This window comes from Lissotriton helveticus, chromosome 9, assembly GCF_964261635.1.
Source record: "Lissotriton helveticus chromosome 9, aLisHel1.1, whole genome shotgun sequence".
Taxonomy (NCBI): domain Eukaryota; kingdom Metazoa; phylum Chordata; class Amphibia; order Caudata; family Salamandridae; genus Lissotriton; species Lissotriton helveticus.
The window spans coordinates 545,315,899-545,339,247 of record NC_136070.1 but is presented as its reverse complement, the minus strand read 5'-3'; the positions used below and the strand labels follow the sequence as shown (position 1 = coordinate 545,339,247).

The following is a 23,349-nucleotide window of genomic DNA, read 5'->3' as shown; positions in this document are numbered from 1 at the left end:
AAAGAAACAGACCTCCTTCCAGAATAAGCTTCAGAATGACCATACAAGCTCTGTTCCTCTCACAACTTCATCGAGGCAATGCTCTGCCGACAGGAATTCTGGAATCCCATCTCTCCTGTATGAAAGCACCCTCCATGCAGTAGTCCACTTAATTATGTGTTTCCAGATGTTTTATAGGATCACAGTGCCTCTCACTCAACACCACCAGCCAGCCTTGTTGGTCCCCATTACCTTCAAGACATCCTGATTTATCTGGCTGCCAAGATCAGAATTTCCAGGTTTCCTAGAGCAGCAACACAGCTAGTGTTAAAACCAAGAGATGCAAGCCAGAAAAAAAGCAAAACCAGCAGTCCTCCTACAACCTGAGAACAAAGAGGAAAATCCTGGTCCCCAACTGACAAGTGCCGACCCTCCTCCTTTTCTACTAGCGGACAAAGAAATGTAATTTTACATAGCATGTCAAAACGGTAACTAGTCACAGTATAGAAAAAAAAATATTGACTGGACAGAATATTTAGTTTTTTATATCGAATGGACAGAATATCGAATTGCAAAAATATAGTGGTGCAGAGTATCGAAATGCAGGAAAGAAATATTGAATTCCACAATATCGAAGTTAGTAGTAATATTGATTTTTTTTCAGTGTTTTTTTTAAATGTATGTTTGAATTTTGTAAAAATAATGAATTTTATGTTAATTAATTTTTGTGTAATTTAATTCCGTAGCGGGTTGTGGGTTTATAGGGGCATAGGGTGGGAAGTAATTTAATTATAATATATATTTTTAGCATGATTTCGAATTAATTCATTATATGTTAACATTTTTTTGCATAATTTAATTCTGTTGCGGGTTGTGGGTTTATAGGGGAATAGGGTGGGTTACTTACTAATTTAATATTTAATAATGTATAGTGTTAATTACGTTAATTATTTTATTAATAATTAATTATAAATTGATTATTAATAATTAATTGGTAATTATGTTAATTGTGTACTATTAATTAATTAGTCATTAAGTAGATATCAATTATTAACAATTAATTTGTAAGTGTGTTAAATAAATATATTGTTAATTGTAAATCATTCATTCATTGATTATTAAGTATGTTAATTTATTGATATGTTACAATATTGTAGGTGATGTTTATAGGGGAAAATGGTGGGATATAAATTCATTTTTACAAAATAATTAATTATTAATTATTATGAATTATATTTAAGGAGTGGGTATATTAAATTATTTCCCTATGCTATCTAACACTTTCCTTACTGTTGCACTCACAGGAGTGGGAATAGTAATTTTGACCCTCCCGTTGCACTTACTGGAGTGAGAATAGTAATTTTTACCCTCCTCCTATCCAGTGCTTTCCCTACTGTTGCACTCCCTGGAGTGGGAAAAGTAAGTTTTACCCTCCCGCTATCCAACGCTTTTTCTACTGTTGCAGTCCCTGGAGTGGGAATAGTAATTTTTACCCTCCCGCTATCCAACGCTTTCCCTACTGTTGCACTCCCTGGAGTGGGAATAGTAATTTTTACCCTCCCGCTATCTAATGCTTTCCCTACTGTTGCACTCTCTGGAGTGGGAATAGTAATTGTTACCCTCCCGCTATCCAACACTTTCCCTACTGTTGCACTCACTGGAGTGGGAATAGTAATTTTTACCCTTTTGTTATCCAACACTTTCCTTACTGTTGCACTCACTGGAGTCGGAATAGTAATTTTTACCCGGCCGCTATCCAACGCTTTCCCTACTATTGCACTCACTGGAGTGGGAATAGTAAATTTTACCCTCCCGCTATCCAACACATTCCTTACTGTTGCACTCATTGGAGTGGGAATAGTAAATGTTACCACCCCGCTATCCAACGCTTTCCCTACTGTTCCACTCGCTGGACTGGGAATAGTAATTTTTATTTACCCACTATCCAACATTTTCCCTACTGTACCACTTGTTGGAGTGGAAATAGAAATTGTATCTTTTACGCTATGCAATTTTTTTGTATTGTTCTATTTAAATTAGTGTAAAATATAATTTTTGTTTTAAAATTAATTTTAATGTTTTAATTTATTATAGTGATCCGTCAAAACACAGTAATCTCTACTCACTGATCACCTATCTTCACGTGCAAACCCTCTAGAACTCACATTTTTAGGTTAATCCCCTGTCTTGTTATGGTTGCATACATTGTAACTCCCATGAGGCCCTTTTTTGCAAACTTCTCTGTTGCATTCCACTTTATAAAGATTCGTAGCTAGTCACAGGGATGGATGGCCTGTTTGATTGACTCATAACAACATGTTTCTTCCAGTGGAGTGGGATTTAAAAGGACTATCAGCTGGGCATCATGAATGGTCACACCTTTATAAATGAGCTTTATACTATATCTGTGCCAATTTTGGCATGAAAATTGCTATTTCAGCCCACCCATTTAAACAGAGAAGTAACACCAATTTGTGACTGCTTACCACATGAACATAAGGCAGCAAGAGATTCTGCGCATGCCAGGTGTACGCACAAGGTCCAGGAAGGAGGTAGAGTGCTTTGTGGTGGAAACTTCCATCATCTGGGCCTCTACCACCTGTACAGAGAGACAAATAGGTTTTAGTAGGATCCAGAAGTTGTGCACTCTCTGTGGTACTGCTGGGAAAGACAACACACAATATCTCACTAGAGTACTAAATAAAAATACATGGCAATGTTATCAGAATTCCTTCTGTCTCACTCCATGAATGTTCTAACACAGAATTAGGTGCTAACTTAACATGCTTCTTTTTTTTATTATTATTATTATATTTAACAGAGTTTTACATAGTGCGAACTTGACCCTGTTTCGAGTATCAGATCGCTTTACATAGCACCAGTTGCGTTACCTGAGGACACATTCATTTTTTTTGTTTTTTCTTTTTGTTAGGCACGGGGAGATTAAGTGATTTTGCCCAGAATTACAGGATGTTCCGCGTCATTGACGAGACTTGAACCCGGTTCCCCAGATTCGAGGTCAACCACCCTAGCGTTAGGCCAACTCCTCTCCCCTATCTTCATTGATACTGTGGATTTTAGAGATAGAGAACAATTTCAATCATAATGATATATATATCATTCATTTTCCTTTTGCACCTGCATAGTTGCTCCAAGGAGGATGTGAAGCTCAAGAAAGTCGGAAACAGTGAAAAGGTTGATAGCATTAGGATAGGGTATTGGCGAATCTTAGCAGCTTCCTCTATCCTATAATAAAAGTGCACTACAAGGCCATCTGATCTACTGTTGAATATTAAGGAATTGGAGCCTTGAAAAATTCCATTTTGATGGTGCATGCTTACTAGTGCCTAAGCGTAATTATCAATCATTTCATGCATTCCGACTGAGGCAGTCACAGCAATAAATACCTTTCAATAATGTGAAGGACATTAGGCCTTACTAAGACAACAGATAATTTAGGGGATTTGCCCACTATGAAAATGTATCCAAAGATTAGCACGATTACAATTTTAAATCATCAAATTAGCTGTTAATCATTAGCCAACCCATGGATGAATTAGTCAATGTATATTTCAAAGCTATTCAAAATCATAAATTCAAAGATAAAGGGCCTCATTTATGAGGCCGTGCGTGCCTTTTACGCCGCCGGTGCATCACTTTTTGTGACGCACCAGCAGCGTAAAAAATGTGCCTTGTTGCACCATATCTACAAAGTGACGCATCTATGTAGATGCGTCACTTTGTAAACCCTTGCGCTACATTATACCTACGCCAGGTATAATGTATGCAAGGGGGGCGTATTGACGCAAGGAAGGGTCGTAGAAGTGACACAGTGAAATCTATGAGATTTCACTGCGTCACTTTTAGGACGCCGTTGCGTCAAAATCTTGCGCCTGCCTCACAGCAGGCGTAAGACTGACGCAGGCCCTTTCACATGGGGCTTGCCCCATGTGAAAGGAGGCATTGCTGGAGTTGCGTCACTTTAGTGACACACTCCAGCAATGCGTCACTTTTGCGCTTACTGATACGTCAGAAATACTGACGTATCTGTAACTCCTTGCAACATGATGCGTCATTCATTAAATATGACGCATCAGGATTGTCGCAAGGAGTGCGCAGTGAAAAGTGACGCATCGCTGTTTTCACGCAGCGATGAGTCACTTTTCATAAATGAGGCCCAAAGGGTTTTAAAGTTGTCTTAAAATAAATCAAAGCAGAATCAGTTATTCATAAAGGGGAATCCCTACCTGGGAATCCCTACCTAGCTATGCCAGAAAGTCAGGAAAGTTGACTAGATGTCAGGCAGATGGTGTCAGCAGCATGGAAAACCTCGACAAGGTAGCATATATGAATGAAGTAAACCTTTGCCCAGCAAGTGGGGCGAAGGCATTAGCCCAGAGTCAAGTTAAACCCCTTGGGGCAATGGAAAAAATGCATCTCAGCACAAATCTGCATTGCATTAGATTAAAACATATGTTTCAACATTTTGTTACACCAACACACAGTTCCTATGAGTAGAACCAATGAGCTATTTTACATTTTGATAAGACAGCCTCATTATTTTCAAAAGCTAAAGCACAAATAAATCTCTGCTGAGTCTTCATCAGTGTCTGCGACATAAAATGCCCTTATTCCCAGGTGCTCATTGGTAGATACTTTGAGGATTGTGTAAAGTTAAACATTCACAGAAAACTGACAACAAGGAAAACATAGAAGGTAACTTTGGCCATTTTAATATGCAGCCTATGTTAATTACAGACAGTTAAATGTAAAAAACCACATTGTAAATGTCTTTGTGTGTTGCATGGTAATTTCATTATGTGTACGAAACACTTAATTATGAAAACTTTCCTTCAGACCACTATGTGAGGAATGGTGTTCACAGGAAGAAAAAAGCATAAATACCCACAGGTCACAGGGAGAAAACTCACAGCTTGTCTAAGACATTTCTGTTTCTTATTCTTTAGAAATAAATATTTGATTTGACTGTTTGTTTCTGATAGCCTATAATAAGTCCTTTTTCGCCCGTACACCTTCTCAGTGAAACCGTTCAGATGTGGAGTGCCCCAGGGCTCAGCCTTAGGCCCGCTGCTTTTTAATATTTACATGGCTCCACAGCCAGCTCTAATTGCGAGGAGAGGGTTAAGGTGATCTCATATGCGAACGACACCCAGCTGGTGCTCTCCTTCAAAGATCACACTGCTGAAGCTTTTGATTCTTTCAAAGACTGTTTAAAAGACATAGTAGGCTGGATGAACGGAAACTGCGTAAAACTGAATACCGATAAGACAGAGGTCTTATTTTTTAATCCTGCTTCCCCATTCTTCAGGCCTATGGTGGCCCATGTACCTTGGTCCCCCATCTGTACCTAAGGACACGGTCAAAAACCTTGGAGTCAGGTGGTACAAGGACTTGGCCCTTTCGGCCCAAGTCCAGGAAGTTTCGACAGCCTTTTCAGAAAGATAAGAACCATAAGAAAATGTTTGGGCTTCCGCCCAGAAGAAAGCCAAATGACCACGATTCATGCCCTGATGACCTCCCACCTCGACTATGCCCATGGCCTTTATCAGGGCTTACCAGGGTTCTTGGTAAAAAGTCAGCAAATGGTGCAGAATGCAGCAGCTGGGTTAATCTGCTAGGTCCCGCTGCTCCAGCACAACTCCCTGCAGCTCATTCAACTTCATTAGATCCCAGTAGCCAGGAGGATTGAACACAATGCCCTAACCATTGCTTTCCGTGCCTATCAGGGTAGGGGCGCCCGCGCACCTCCGTGCCCCAGAGCACGCACTGCTATGTCTGTGGCGCGCACACATCCCAGAGAGCATTCGCAACGCCGCTGCATTTAGCAAGTGCTCCCTCTTGCTAAATGTCTTTTGTTTTCTAGAGTGCGGCTGTGGGGTTCATTGCGTGCTTTTGTATAAATATTTGTGTTAATTGCAGAGTCCGTCACGAGCTGCAATTAACACTAATGCTTTAAACAAAAGCACAAATCTGCCCGCAGCCACACTCTAGAAAACAAAAGAAATGCAGCACCAAACACAGCGTGTGCTTTTAGAATCGCTTAAAAGAACACGCTGTGTTTGTAAGCTTGCAGCATTTCTTCTCTAAATAGAGCTGGGCTGCGGGGTGATAGTGTGCCTTTTTTAAAGTTTTCATGTTAATTGCAGCCCATGAAGGGCACTCCCATTAACAAGAAAACGTTAACAGAATTAATTTTAAATCCTTAAATAACTTCAGTGTTACAAAAGTGTTTAAGCCAAAACATCTTTCCTTTGATTCTAACAAGTTTAGTGGCATCTTCCCTCTCAACACCTGCAATTGGCATTTAGTATTTGGAAATCCTTATGACTCCAACCTCCAGTTATAAAGATAGAGCATTTACAGTGGCCTCTGCTAAGGAATGGGAACTTCCAATAAGTACGCACTCTTCTCTCCATTTGTTTAGAAAGCTGCTAAAACTCATTTAAGTAGTTTTTATTAGGTCTCACTATTCCAGGCGAATTGCCTAAAGTGCATGTGTGCGGGCGCGTGCACAACGCACACCATTTGGCAGTCAGTGAGCCTCGGCATCAGACTTCAATGGAATCCGCTCCCCCTCCCCCGGCGTTACTGGCTGTGCTCCACGGTGCTTTCGCAGCCACGCTTGTCTCCTCTCGGGATTGTCACAGGCTGCTGACTACAGCCTTGTGGGCAGACATCTAATTCATTGGCTACACAGCGTGTTCGCAGTGACTTGTTTTTAGTTTTGTGAGCTAGCTAGCACTCCATCTGCAGATCGTCCGTATTCTTTCCTCACCGGCACTTAGGGGGCATGGCTGCTTAGTTTACATTACTCGAGCAGCCTAGAAATGTGTTTTCCATGGGTTTTTTTTCACCCTGCAAGGGCAGATTTGACCTATTTACAACTGTTGTAGCTACTGCTCGTTTGTTTAGCTGGGGTGGGCGGAGTTTTCTGACATTTTTCGCCTGGTGTTGCTAATATTACTGCTTTCAATGAAGGCCTCATTGATTATCACATGTTTTGTTTCTTTCCTAACAGCTGTCCCAATTCACATTTCACTACCTTTTTCCTGGTGAAACATCTCAAATGTTAAATTTTTCAGTGAAGTTCAGAATCCTAACTTGTGTACCAATTCCCGTTTGTGCCCAAATCGGGATTTCCGCCAGCTTCAGAACTCAGGACGAGCACATGTGAACAGAAATTTCACACCAGTGGCAGTTGTGTGCTATTCTAAAACCAGATAACATAACACAGTACTTTGATGGCAATGCCATAGTAAGAAATGCAATTCAAGTGCTAAAATACAACCCATGACATAGCATACTATAAAAATGCATAAAATACCATAACCACACTTCAGTGCCACATGAGTACTATGAAGCTCTGTACAAAAGCTACCACACAATAACAAAGAAACATTACATAATATAAATAACATGACACATTTTCATGTGTGCATGAAATGGATTTTTAACAGGAAAGCGAACTTTACATTGTGCTGCATATCTAATTTTCAAAACAGAGGTACAACGCCACACATGGACATGTATGAGTGTTCTAATAACAGGAAGAGGCTGGTAGGACATAGTTTGACACATGCAAGTTCATTATTGAAGACCTTCACGTCTGTGAGATCTGTGAGCTGGACACTGTGTTAAAACGTGACACATCTGCCAGACGCTCTCAATTAAACAACAACGTGCTTTTCAAAGTGTCCCATAGCTTAAAGCCACTGGAGACTCTGCGGAATGCCATTTGTGGACTACTGGCTGTGTGCAGATAGACAATTCCACAGAGGAAAAATTGTTTATGACACATGGCATGATAATGTGCACACATTAAGTCTCTATTTCCACTCAATGCAACATACACTCCAAATACCACTCACTGCCACAAAATTATATGCTACATATTTACACTGCGCTCAACGCAACATACACTCCAAATACCACTCACTGCCACATAATTACATGCCACATAATTACACTCCACTCAATGCAACATACACTCCAAATACCACTCAGTGCCACATAATTACACGCCACATAATTACACTGCGCTCAACGCAACATACACTCCAAATACCACTCAGTGCCACATAATTACACTGCACTCTATGCAACATACACTCCAAACAATACCACTCAGTGCCACATAATTACACACCACATAATTACACTCTATTGAATGCAACACTCACTCCACACAATACCACTCAGTGCCACATAATTATATGCTACATAATTACACTGCACTCAATACATCCAATCATTCCAAACAATACGACTCAGTGCCACATAATTACACGCCACATAATTACACTCTACTGAATACAACATACACTCCAGAAAATACCACTCAGTGCCACATAATTATATGCTAAATAATTACACTGCACTCAACGCAATATACACTCCAAATCCCACTCAGTGCCACATAATTACACGCCACATAATTACACTGCACTCAATGCAACATACACTCCAAATACCACTCAGTGCCACATATATACAAAACACATAATTACACTGCACTCAATGCAACATACACTCCAAATACCACTGGGCGCCACACAATCACACGCCACATAATTACACTGCACTCAATGCAACATACACTCCAAATCTCACTCAGTGCCACATAATTACAGAGCTCTCAATGCAACATACACTCAAAATACCACTCAGTGCCACATAATTTCACACCACATAATTACACTCTTCTGAATGCAACACACACTCCACACAATACCACTCAGTGCCACATAATTACACGCTACATAATTACACTGCACTCAATACAACATACACTCCAACTACCACTCAGTGCCACATAATTACACGCCACATAATTACACTGCACTCAATCTAACATACACTCCAAATACCACTCAGTTCCACATAGTTACACACCACATAATTACACTGCACTCAATGCAACATACACTCCAAATACCACTCAGTGCCACATAATTACACTGCACTCAATGCAACATGCACTCCAAATACCACTCAGTTCCACATAGTTACACACCACATAATTACACTGCACTCAATGCAACATACACTCCAAATACCACTCAGTGCCACATCATTACACTGCACTCAATATAACATACACTCCAAATACCACTCAGTTCCACATAGTTACACACCACATAATTACACTGCACTCAATGCAACATACACTCCAAATACCACTCAGTGCCACATAATTACACTGCACTCAATGCAACATGCACTCCAAATACCACTCAGTGCCACATAATTACATGCCACATAATTACACTGCACTCAATGCAACATGCACTCCAAATACCACTTAGTGCCACATAATTACATGCCACATGATTACACTGCACTCAATGCAACATACACTCCAAATACGACTCAGTGACACATAATTACACTCTACTGAATACAACATACACTCCAGAAAATACCACTCAGTGCCACATAATTATATGCTAAATAATTACACTGCACTCAACGCAACATACACTCCAAATCCCACTCAGTGCCACATAATTACACGCCACATAATTACACTGCACTCAATGCAACATACACTCCAAATACCACTCAGTGCCACATAATTACACTGCACTCAATGCAACATGCACTCCAAATACCACTCAGTGCCACATAATTACACGCCACATAATTACACTGCACTCAATCTAACATACATTCCAAATACCACTCAGTTCCACATAGTTACACACCACATAATTACACTGCACTCAATGCAACATACACTCCAAATACCACTCCGTGCCACATAACTACACGCCACATAATTACACTGCACTCAATGCAACATACACTCCAAATACCACTCAGTGCCACATAATTACATGCCACATAATTACACTCTACTGAATGCAACACACTTCACACAATACCACTCAGTGCCACATAATTATATGCTACATAATTACACTGCACTCAATGCAACATACACTCCAAACAATACCTCTCAGTGCCACATAATTACACGCCACACAATTACACTCTACTGAATACAACATACACACCACACAATAACACTCAGGGCCACATAATTATATGCTACATATTTACACTGCGCTCAACGCAACATACACTCCAAATTCCACTCAGTGCCACATAATTACACGCCACATAATTACAGTGCACTCAATACAACATACACTCCAAATACCACTCAGTGCCACATAACTACACGTCACATAATTACACTGCACTCATTGCAACATTCACTCCAAATACCACTAAGTGCCACATAATTACACGCCACATAATTACACTGCTCTCAATGCAACATATACTCCAAATACCACGCAGTGCCACATATATACAAAACACATAATTACACTGCACTCAATGCAACATACACTTTAAATACCACTGAGTGCCACACAATTACACACCACATATTTACACTGCACTCAATGCAACATACACTCCAAATCTCACTCAGTGCCACATAATTACAGAGCTCTCAATGCAACATACACTCAAAATACCACTCAGTGCCACATCATTTCACACCACATAATTACACTCTACTGAATGCAACACACTCCACACAATACCACTCAGTGCCACATAATTACACGCTACATATTTCCCTGCACTCAATGCAGCATACACTCCAAATACCACTCAGTGCCACATAATCACACGCCACATAATTACACTGCACTCAATACAACATACACTCCAAATACCACTCAGTTCTACATAGTTACACACCACATAATTACACTGTACTCAGTGCAACATACACTCCAAATACCACTCAGTGCCACATAATTACACTGCACTCAATGCAACATGCACTCCAAATACCACTCAGTGCCACATAATTACACTGCACTCAATGCAACATGCACTCCAAATACCACTCAGTGCCACATAATTACATGCCACATAATTACACTGCACTCAATGCAACATACACTCCAAATACCACTCAGTGCCACATAATTACATGCCACATAATTACACTGCACTCAATCTAACATACACTCCTAATACCACTCAGTTCCACATAGTTACACACCACATAATTACACTGCACTCAATGCAACATACACTCCAAATACCACTCAGTGCCACATAATTACACGCCACACAATTACACTCTACTGAATACAACATACACACCACACAATAACACTCAGGGCCACATAATTATATGCTACATATTTACACTGCGCTCAACGCAACATACACTCCAAATTCCACTCAGTGCCACATAATTACACGCCACATAATTACAGTGCACTCAATACAACATACACTCCAAATACCACTCAGTGCCACATAACTACACGTCACATAATTACACTGCACTCATTGCAACATTCACTCCAAATACCACTAAGTGCCACATAATTACACGCCACATAATTACACTGCTCTCAATGCAACATATACTCCAAATACCACGCAGTGCCACATATATACAAAACACATAATTACACTGCACTCAATGCAACATACACTTTAAATACCACTGAGTGCCACACAATTACACGCCACATATTTACACTGCACTCAATGCAACATACACTCCAAATCTCACTCAGTGCCACATAATTACAGAGCTCTCAATGCAACATACACTCAAAATACCACTCAGTGCCACATAATTTCACACCACATAATTACACTCTACTGAATGCAACACACTCCACACAATACCACTCAGTGCCACATAATTACACGCTACATAATTTCCCTGCACTCAATGCAGCATACACTCCAAATACCACTCAGTGCCACATAATCACACGCCACATAATTACACTGCACTCAATACAACATACACTCCAAATACCACTCAGTTCTACATAGTTACACACCACATAATTACACTGTACTCAGTGCAACATACACTCCAAATACCACTCAGTGCCACATAATTACACTGCACTCAATGCAACATGCACTCCAAATACCACTCAGTGCCACATAATTACACTGCACTCAATGCAACATGCACTCCAAATACCACTCAGTGCCACATAATTACATGCCACATAATTACACTGCACTCAATGCAACATACACTCCAAATACCACTCAGTGCCACATAATTACATGCCACATAATTACACTGCACTCAATCTAACATACACTCCTAATACCACTCAGTTCCACATAGTTACACACCACATAATTACACTGCACTCAATGCAACATACACTCCAAATACCACTCAGTGCCACATAACTACATGCCACATAATTACACTGCACTCAATGCAGCATACACTCCAAATACCACTCAGTGCCACATAATTACATGCCACATAATTACACTCTACTGAATGCAACACACTCCACACAATACCACTCAGTGCCACATAATTATATGCTACATAATTACACTGCACTCAATGCAACATACACTCCAAACAATACCACTCAGTGCCACATAATTACACGCCACACAATTACACTCTACTGAATACAACATGCACACCACACAATAACACTCAAGGCCACATAATTATATGCTACATATTTACACTGCGCTCAACGCAACATACACTCCAAATACCACTCAGTGCCACATAATTACACGCCACATAATTACAGTCCACTCAATACAACATACACTCTAAATACCACTCAGTGCCACATAAATACACGCCACATAATTACACTGCAATCATTGCAACATTCACTCCAAATACCACTCAGTGCCACATAATTACACACCACATAATTAAACTCCTCTCAATGTAACATACACTCCAAATACCACTCAGTGCCACTTATATACAAAACACATAATTTTGTAGGTTTGAACAGGCTGACTGCCAATATAGAGCCATGACTGGCCTATATTAGATCAGACATAGAATTTTAGAGTATGTTTAGACCAGAGTTAAAACGGGTAAAAATTTGGTAGGGGGGAAGTAAGAAGGAAAAGGAAAGGAAAAAAAAAAACAAGGTAGAGAAGAGGGGAAAGGGGGGAGCACAAAAGGTAGATAGTAATGTATATAGTTTAATATAGGATAGATACACACGCATGTATAAATAAGAAAAAAAATATATGTATATATATATATATATATATATATATATATATATATATATATATATATATATATATATATTAAAGGAAAGCTTCCCTCTTGTTTTTAGCTTCTCTTGCCTCTTTTCTCAAAATTTAACAATGTTTATACATGTATATTCAAATATATATGAAGCTGACGATAATAATGGCAAGAACAATCCACGCTTCAATTTCTTTGCACCTAAATAAAGGTTCTACCCCTCCATAATACCCCTTAATATCCATACTGGTTTGGCGTCAGTTGACACAGTATACTAGCCGGGTGGAGGTAAGGATGAAGAGCTGTTGTGGGTGTAAATCTGACCATCCACCAGGTAAGAGTAAGTAGGGGAGGGTTTTCCCGGGGAGGGAGGGAGCAGGGGGGGAGGGGGAAAAAAACAGAAATCCTCATAAGTCTGCCTCTTGTTTTATAGGATGTGTCTTCCTGATATCTGTCCAGCATCGGAAGACTAAATGCCCAATTTTAGGATTCCCGCGGGAGCGGTTGGGGAAGGTAGATGTGAAGGGTGTAGTGGTGGCATCATGACAGTCCTCCACTATATGTCTTGGAATGTTAATGGTCTGTGAGTGAGAAGAAGGCGGGAACGCATAATGCAGTACTTGAAGGACTCCCCTGCGCAGATCATTGTTATTCAGGAATCACATCTCCTTAAATTAGAGGCAGTTGAGATACTCAAAAAACAGAGATGGGTTGACAAATTTTGTTCAACTGACCATAATGCAAATATCAGGGGGGTTATATTTATATTTAAGAAAGCTGCTAAAGCCCAAATCCTGGAGATAATAGAGGATCATACAGGGAGATGGCTGATACTGAGATTACAGTTGGTGGGTCATTGTTACATTCTGGTGGGTTATTATGGCCCAAATTCAGATGACCCGTCACATATGGCTGCCATTAGGAACTACCTATTACTTTTTCAGGATCCTGTGATTTGGATGGGCGACTTCAATATTGTTCTGAATTCTAAGTTAGACAAATCGGCAAATTCGAGAGCTTGTAGTTCACCAAAGTCTAGGCAAACTCTCTCCGCAATCATGATTCAGCTAGGTCTGGCGGACCTATGGCGGGAAAAAGCAGGCAGTAAAATGGGGGTTTCCTATCGGAATAGTCGTTTCAAACATGTATCTAGAATCAACTACGCATTGTTTACCTACAAGTTGAAAGATACCTTATTAGCGATAGAATATCTCCCGTCTCACCTGTCAGACCATTCGGCTCTTGTTTTTTCACTTAACACCAACAGTAGGAGGGAACATCCATCTTGGTCCTTTGACCGGACACTCCTACTTGATGAAGGGGAAGTGAATTTCCTGGTCATAGAAATAAATGCTTTTTTTTAAACTAATCTTGAGTCCTCCTCTTCGGCAGTGGCTTGGGAGACCTTTAAAGCCTTTACAAGGGGGTGTATAACAAGTAGGTCTTCATATCGAAGTAAGAAATATAGAGATATGATATCCAGTTTGGAACAGGAAATGAAGACCATTGAGTCTAATTTAGGACAGTCTCTAGGATCTCCTGAGGAGATGTCCAAATTGGCTGAGTTAAAGCTCCAATTAGAGAAAATCTTACAAGATAGGGTTAATAAAAGATGGAAAGCAAGTAAGATCTCCCATTTTGAGTTCGGAGAGGCCGCGGGAACAGTATTGGCGTGGAAAACAAAAGGCGATCAAGCTCTGAAATATATCAGAGAAATTAAGGTGGAAGGGGAGGTGGCACTAAGGACATCCAATCAGGAGATAGGTAAAGCCTTTTATGAATTCTTCGAGGCTATTTACAGGGAAGAGTTACCGGATGACCAGACGGCATGAAACACGTGGCTGGGAGGAATAAGGCTCCCAACTCTATCAACAACACAGAGTAATAATCTAGAGACAGCAATAACGGAGGCAGAAGTAAAGGAAGCAATACGGCAGATAAAAAAAGGGAAAGCATCTGGTCCAGATGGCCTTCCTGGGGAGATTTATAAAGTCTTGGGGGAGAATATCGTCCAAGTATTGACAACTCTTTTTAACGGTATCCTTAGGGAAGGAAAGTTACCACCAAAATCGTGGGGGGAGGCCACAATTGTTCTCATTCCCAAGCCAGGGAAGGACGTATCAGATTGTGGTTCTTACAGACCAATATCGTTGCTGAATAGCGACTATAAGATCTTTGCCGCCATATTGTCAGCAAAACTGGGAAAGGTAATAGGCTCCATTATTCATCACGACCAGAAAGGTTTTATTAAGGGGCGCCATCTTTCAGACCTCACACATGACCTGGTAGGGGCCTTCGATATTGCCTCGGCTTTTTCCCTTCCATTGGCCACCCTAACTCTCGACGCAGCAAAGGCCTTCGATAGGGTCAACTGGCCCTATCTAAATGATGTATTGAAAAAGTTTAACTTCGGGAAGGGCTTTCGCAGAACTATTACCTTGCTTTATGGAGCCCCTTCGGCTAGGCTTCTGATTAACGGAAGTTTGACAGAACCCTTTAAGATTACTAGAGGCACGAGGCAGGGCTGCCCACTCTCTCCCCTCCTTTTTAACTTATATATTGAGCCGTTTGCTCATGTTTTGCGAACTGACGAAAATATACCATCATTTAAGTTTAAGGAGTGGGAGAGACGGACAGCATTATATGCTGATGATATCTTAATCTTTACCTCGGATCCGGCTGTGTCCTTTCCTGCTGTAATTCAAAGGGCAGCGGAATTTGGTAAGATCTCGGGATATAGTATTAACTCAAGTAAGACCGAGGTCATGGTATGGAATATTCCGGACCCAAGGTTAGGCATAAACATTACCACCTCTATGCGGTATCTCGGGATCCGTATCACCCAAGATATTGATACCATTGCCCAAAACAATTTAGATCGAGTCTCCAGGGAATGTAAGGGCTTATTGAAATCCTGGACTCACCTGCCACTTTCCATAATGGGTAGGGTGAACCTAATAAAAATGTCTATCCTTCCTAAGTATATATTTATCTTTGGTGCTATTCCGTTGGGATTTGATGTGAAGATGTTGGACAGATGTCAGCGAGAGATTAATTCCTTTATTTGGAATTACAAATCCACAAGAATTGCGTGGAAGAAGTTGAGGAGGAGAAGGGAAAAGGGGGGTCTTGCCCTACCGGACTTAGTATACTATGCATGGGCCTTTCAGCTGTGCTACTCTAGGATGTTACTAAAAATGCCATCTAATCTCCCAGAGGGGACAATGTATAAAGCCACGTTAATCGGAGCAAATCTACCAGTTGACGGATTTCTATATAAGTTTGGGAGCCAGAAATTTTTTAAGAAAATAAGGCTAAAAATTATACAGTCATGGGCCAGAGTTTGGCTAGCCATTAGACGAAGACTAGGCCTGTCCTACTACTCGGATTTCGCTCCCATATGGGACTCCCCAGGTTTACCGGAGTGCCTAAGGGACAGCTTATCCTCCCCATTAGAGGAGGCTGGGATTGTTAGATGGGGAGAGCTAATGGTAGATGGAGCGATATTATCTTGGGATGAACTACACGAACGTATAGGCCCAGCATTTTTTAGATTCAAATTCATCCAGCTGGAAAGCTGGGGGAGAGCCCAGCGGTGCAAAGATATACTTTTTGGGAAATCAAGCGCGCTGGAGAAACTGCTATTAGAAAGACCAATGGGTGGTAGGGAGGTGGCCTTCTGGTACTGGCAGCTGCAGGAAGAAATTGATGGGGAGTTTACTCTTCCAGACGAGCTGTGGGAAGAGGCAACTGGCTTTCAGTGTGAGGAGTTATGGTTAAGATCTTTTTCGCTCCTGTACAAAGTGGTGAAACCATCATGGCTGAGACGTAACCATCTTTTCACAGCCCACCGGGCATACACAACACCGTTGAGACTTTCCAAATTTCTCCCAGATAAGAAATGTAACAAATGCAATTTATTAGCAGCTTCAGACATTCACATGTTTATGGAATGCCCGAACATCGGCCGGTTCTGGGAGGAAGTGTTGGCTACCTTAAATTCCATCCTGAATATATCTTTAGTAGTATCATTGCCACTTATCATCTTTGGCTTAGAGGACAGCATTTCTGGCAAGGCGAGATCTTTTTTGTTCTATGCCATTTTGCTGGCTAGAAGACAGATATGCATACGGTGGGTGGAGGAATCTGCTCCTTTACACTCGGACTGGCTAACGTCCCTATATGAAACATCAAAGGTGGACATGGCGAGAGCTGGCAACAATCGTAACTTGGCCTTTTGGGATTTCCTGGTACAGTGGAGATAGTATTCCGGGTTTTTTTTTTTTTTTTTTTCCCGGGTCCTATGATTATGCCATCAACACTCCTTGGACCGGGTCTGGGCTCGATACGGTTGTAGGTCCGACAGGTTGAAATATACCTAGATGGAGTCAGTGCAAGACCTAAAGACCCCTCTTCCTTGTTGGAGTTTTCTTCCGCCAATAAAGCATTTCGCGTTCCGGTGCCGGTGAGGGACATCATTTCATGGTTCTCTCTCTCGGTTGGGAACTCATAAGGTGGCTGGCATCTCCAAGGTAAGGGGCAAGGCAAATGAGAACTAAAAAAAAAAAAACACATATTTACACTGCACTCAATGCAACATACCCTCCAAATACCACTGAGTGCCACACAATTACACGGCTCATAATTACACTGCACTCAATGCAACATACACTCCAAATCTCACTCAGTGCCACATAATTAAAGAGCTTTCAATGCAACATACACTCCAAATACCACTCAGTGCTACATAATTACACACCATATAATTGCAATCTACTGAATGCAACACACACTCCACACAATACCACTCAGTGCCACATAATTACACGCTACATAATTACCCTGCACTCAATGCAACATACACTCCAAATACCACTCAGTGCCACATAATCACACGCCACATAATTACACTGCACTCAATGCAACATACGCTCCAACTACCACTCAGTGCCACATAATTACACGCCACATAATTACACTGCACTCAATCTAACATACACTCAAAATACCACTCAGTTCCACATAGTTCCACACCACATAATTACACTGCACTCAATGCAACATACACTCCAATTACCACTCAGTGCCACATAATTACACGCCAAATAATTACACTGCACTCAATGCAACATACACTCCAAATACCACTCAGTGCCACATAATTACAAGCCACATAATTACACTCTACTGAATGCAACACACTCCACACAATACCACTCAGTGCCACATAATTATATGCTACATAATTACACTGCACTCAATGCAACATACACTCCAAACAATATTACTCAGTGCCACATAATTACACGCCACACAATTATACTCTTCTGAATACAACATGGACTCCACACAATACCACTCAGGGCCACATGATTATATGCTACATATTTACACTGCGCTCAACGCAACATACACTCCAAATACCACTCAGTGCCACATAATTACACGCCACATAATTACAGTGCACTCAATACAACATACACTTAAAATACCACTCAGTGCCACATAATTACATGCCACATAATTACACTGCACTCATTGCAACATTCACTCCAAATACCACTCAGTGCCACATAATTACACGCCACATAATTACACTGATGTCAATGCAACATACACTTCAAATACCACTCAGTGCCACATATATACACAACACATAATTACACTGCAATCAATGCAACATACACTCCAAATACCACTGAGTGCCACACAATTACACGCCACATAATTACACTGCACTCAATGCAACATACACTCCAAATCTCACTCAGTGCCACATAATTACAGAGCTCTCAATGCAACATACACTCCAAATACCACTCAGTGCCACATAATTACACACCACATAATTACACTCTACTGAATGCAACACACAATCCACACAATACCACTCAGTGCCACATAATTACACGCTACATAATTACCCTGCACTCAATGCAACATACACTCCAAATACCACTTAGTGCCACATAATCACATGCCACATAATTACACTGCACTCAATGCAACATACACTCCAACTACCACTCAGTCCCACATATTTACACGAAACATAATTACACTGCACTCAATGCAACATACATTCCGAATACCACTCAGTGCCACATAATTACAGAGCTCTCAATGCAACATACACTCCAAATACCACTCAGTGCCACACAATTACACGCCACATAATTACACTGCACTCAATGCAACATACACTCCAAATCTCACTCAGTGCCACATAATTACAGAGCTCTCAATGCAACATACACTCCAAATACCACTCAGTGCCACATAATTACACACCACATAATTACACTCTACTGAATGCAACACACACTCCACACAATAACACTCAGTGCCACATAATTACACGCTACATAATTACCCTGCACTCAATGCAACATACACTCCAAATACCACTCAGTGCCACATAATCACACGCCACATAATTACACTGCACTCAATGCAACATACACTCCAACTACCAATCAGTCCCACATAATTACACGAAACATAATTACACTGCACTCAATGCAACATACATTCCAAATACCACTCAGTGCCACATAGTTATATGCAACATATTTACACTGCACTCAAGGCAACATACACTCCAAATACCACTCAGTGCCACATAATTACACACCACATAATTACACTCAACTGAATGCAACACACACACCACACAATACCACTCAGGGCCACATAATTACACGCCACATAATTACACTCTACTGAATGCAACACACACACCACACAATACCACTCAGTGACACAAAATTATATGCTACATAATTACACTGCACTCAATGCAACATACACTCCAAACAATAGCACTCAGTGCCACATAATTACATGCCACACAATTACACTCTACTGAATACAACATACACTCCTCATAATACCACTCAGGGCCACATAATTACACGCCACATAATCACACTGCACTCAATGCAACATACACTCCAAATACCACTCAGTGTCACATAATTACACACCACATAAGTACACTGCACTCAATGCAACATACACTCCAAATACCACTCAGTGCCACATAATCACACGCCACATAATTACACTGCACTCAATGCAACATACACTCCAAATACCACTCAGTGCCACATAATTACACGCCACATAATTACACTGCACTCAATGCAGCATACACTCCAAATACCATTCAGTGCCACATAGTTATATGCAACATAATTACACTGCACTCAATGCAACATACACTCCAAATACGACTCAGTGCCACATAATTACACTCTACTGAATGCAACACACACACCACACTGAATATTACATACACTCCTCATAATACCACTCTGTGCCACATAATTACACACAACATAGTTACACTTTACTGAATGCAACACACACTCCACACAATACCACTCAGTGCCACATAATTATATGCTACACAATTACACTCTACTGAATACAACATACGCTCCTCATAATATCACTCAGTGCCACATAATTATATGCTACATAATTACACTGCGCTCAACAAAACATACACTCCAAATACCACTCAGTGCCACATAATTACATTATCTATCTATCTATCTATCTATCTATCTATCTATCTATCTATCTATCTATCTATCTATATATCTATCTATCTATCTATCTTTCACCCTCGATCTATCTATCTATCTATCTATCTATCTATCTATCTATCTATCTATCTATCTATCTATCTATCTATCTATCTATCTATCTATCTATCTATCGCCCTCACTCTATCTATCTATCGCCCTCACTCTATCTTTTTATCGCCCTCACTCTATCTATCTAGCGCCCCTCGCTCAATCAATCTATCTATCGCCCTCACTCTATGTATCGCCCTCACTCTATCTATCTATCTCTCGCCCTCACTCTATTTATTGCCCTCTCTCTATCAATCTATTGCCCCTCACTCTATCAATCTATCTATCTATCACCCTCACTCTATCTATCTATCACCCTCACTCTATCTATCGCCCCTCACTCTATCAATCTATCTATCTATCTATCGCCCTCACTCTATCTATCGCCCTCACTCTATCTATCTATCGCCCTCACTCTATCTATCGCCCTCACTCTATCTATCTATCGGCCCTCACTCTATCTATCTATCTATCTATCTATCTATCTATCTATCTATCTATCTATCTATCTATCTATCTATCTATCTATCTATCTATCTATCGCCCTCACTCTATCTATCTATCTATCTATCTATCTATCTATTTATCTATCTATCTATCTATCTATCTATCTATCTATCTATCGCCCTCACTCTATCTATCTATCTATCTATCTATCTATCTATCTATCTATCTATCTATCTATCTATCTATCTATCTATCTATCTATCTATCTATCTATCTATCTATCTATCTATCTATCTATCTATCTATCTATCTATCTATCTATCTATCTATCTATCTATCTAACTATCTCCCTCACTCTATCTATCACCATCACTCTATCTATCTATCTATCTATCTATCTATCTATCTATCTATCTATCTATCTATCTATCTATCTATCTATCTAGCTATCTAGCTATCTATTGATCACCCTCACTTTATCTATCTTTCTATCTATCTATCTATCGCCCTCACTCTATCTATCTTTCTATCTATCTATCTATCTATCTATCTATCTATCTATCTATCTATCTATCTATCTATCTATCTATCTATCACCCTCACTCTATCTATCGCCCTCACTCTATCTATCGCCATCACTCTATCTATCGCCATCACTCTATCTATCGCCATCACTCTATCTATCTATCTATCTATCTATCTATCTATCTATCTATCTATCTATCTATCTATCTATCTATCTATCTATCTATCTATCTATCTATCTATCTATCTATCTATCTATATATCTATCTATCACCCTCACTCTCTGCCTATCTATCGCACTCACTCTATCTATCGCCATCACTCTATCTATCTATCTATCTATCGATTGATCGCCCTCACTCTATCTGGCTATCTATCTATCTATCTACCTATCTATCTATCTATCTATCGTCCTCACTCTCTCTATCTATCTATCGCCCTCACTCTATCTATCGCCCTCCCTCTATCGCCCTCCCTCTATCTATCGCTCTCACTCTATCTATCGCTCTCACTCTATCTATCGCACTCACTCTATCTATCTATTGCATCACCACAGCATCACTCAGGGGCACCACAACATCACTATGCGCTACAACAGCTACACTGAATGCCAAAGCATCACTCGTTGCCACCACAACATCACTCAGCGCTACCACAGCATCAATCTGTGCAACCATTCAACAACAACTGGTTCAAATATGTTCTCTCAATGTTTCAAGCTTTATTACAAATGTCACAAAAAGATGTTAATATTTCACTTCTGTTCTTGGATTTTCGTCACAATAAAATACACTGAACATAATCTTCACAAAAGTTATTTACCAAAGTTTAAGCTATTGCCATTATAAATTACAATAACTTTTATTTAAGTATTAATTATTTTAAAAAAATTAAAAGCCATTGTTATTTGTAATATCAATACATCTAAGTCACATAAATACAATACATATTGCATTACAAATGCTATAGGTGTCACATTTGCGAAAGGTATAACTATTGGCATTGTAAATGATAAAGCTATTAATTTCCCTATTTTCAAAACCAACACATAAATAAAAAATTTGTCATTTACAATACCAATAGCTCAAACTTCCCTAATGCGAGACCTATTGCAATGCAAATGCTTGTTCTACAAACGTTTTACAACAGTTTTTGGGCTTAATCTCCTTATAAATGCTAGCAACAAGAAACCAATTTGGTTTACTTTGCACTTCATAAATGAACTAAAGATAATGCACACACTAAGAGTACCGATTAATGTTCATGGCATACTGAGGGCATCTAACTAAACAACTTGCCAGTTCACAGATTACTGTTATTCTTTGTTACATGAGATGTCTTACAGTGCACTCCCCCTAAGACGCACAGAACTCAAAGATCACAGATCAGACCAAGCAGTCGGTATTCATTTAAACTGGTAGCATTCTTTGCTAATCATCTTTGAACAACTCCATCAACAAACTTGCTTCACAGAAGGATGCGACCAGAGAAGATCCTTACAAGTCTCCTGCGAGATTGGGATGGGGTCAGAGAGGCATCCCTGATTTTGGGAACCCTGGGATCCCAGGTTCCTCTGCAGGGCCATATCTGCCGCCTGACATTTGAGATGAGAAGAATTAAAAAGGCCAGGAGATTACAAAACTACAGACCCTTCCTAACCAAGAGCCAGGAGCAATCCCAAAACACTGGCCTCACTTCATG

At 40.2% G+C, this 23,349-nt stretch overlaps 1 protein-coding gene across 1 annotated transcript in view; it reads right to left on the bottom strand.

The window, feature by feature from the left end:
• The window catches only part of LOC144781527 (solute carrier family 22 member 20-like), a 336,644-nt gene that overhangs the window by 88,304 nt on the left and 224,991 nt on the right, over positions 1-23,349 (bottom strand). The window contains exon 7 of the mRNA XM_078660426.1: positions 2,466-2,578. Within this exon, the coding sequence (XP_078516552.1) occupies positions 2,466-2,578 (113 nt within the window). The remainder of the gene's footprint in view (positions 1-2,465; positions 2,579-23,349) is intronic.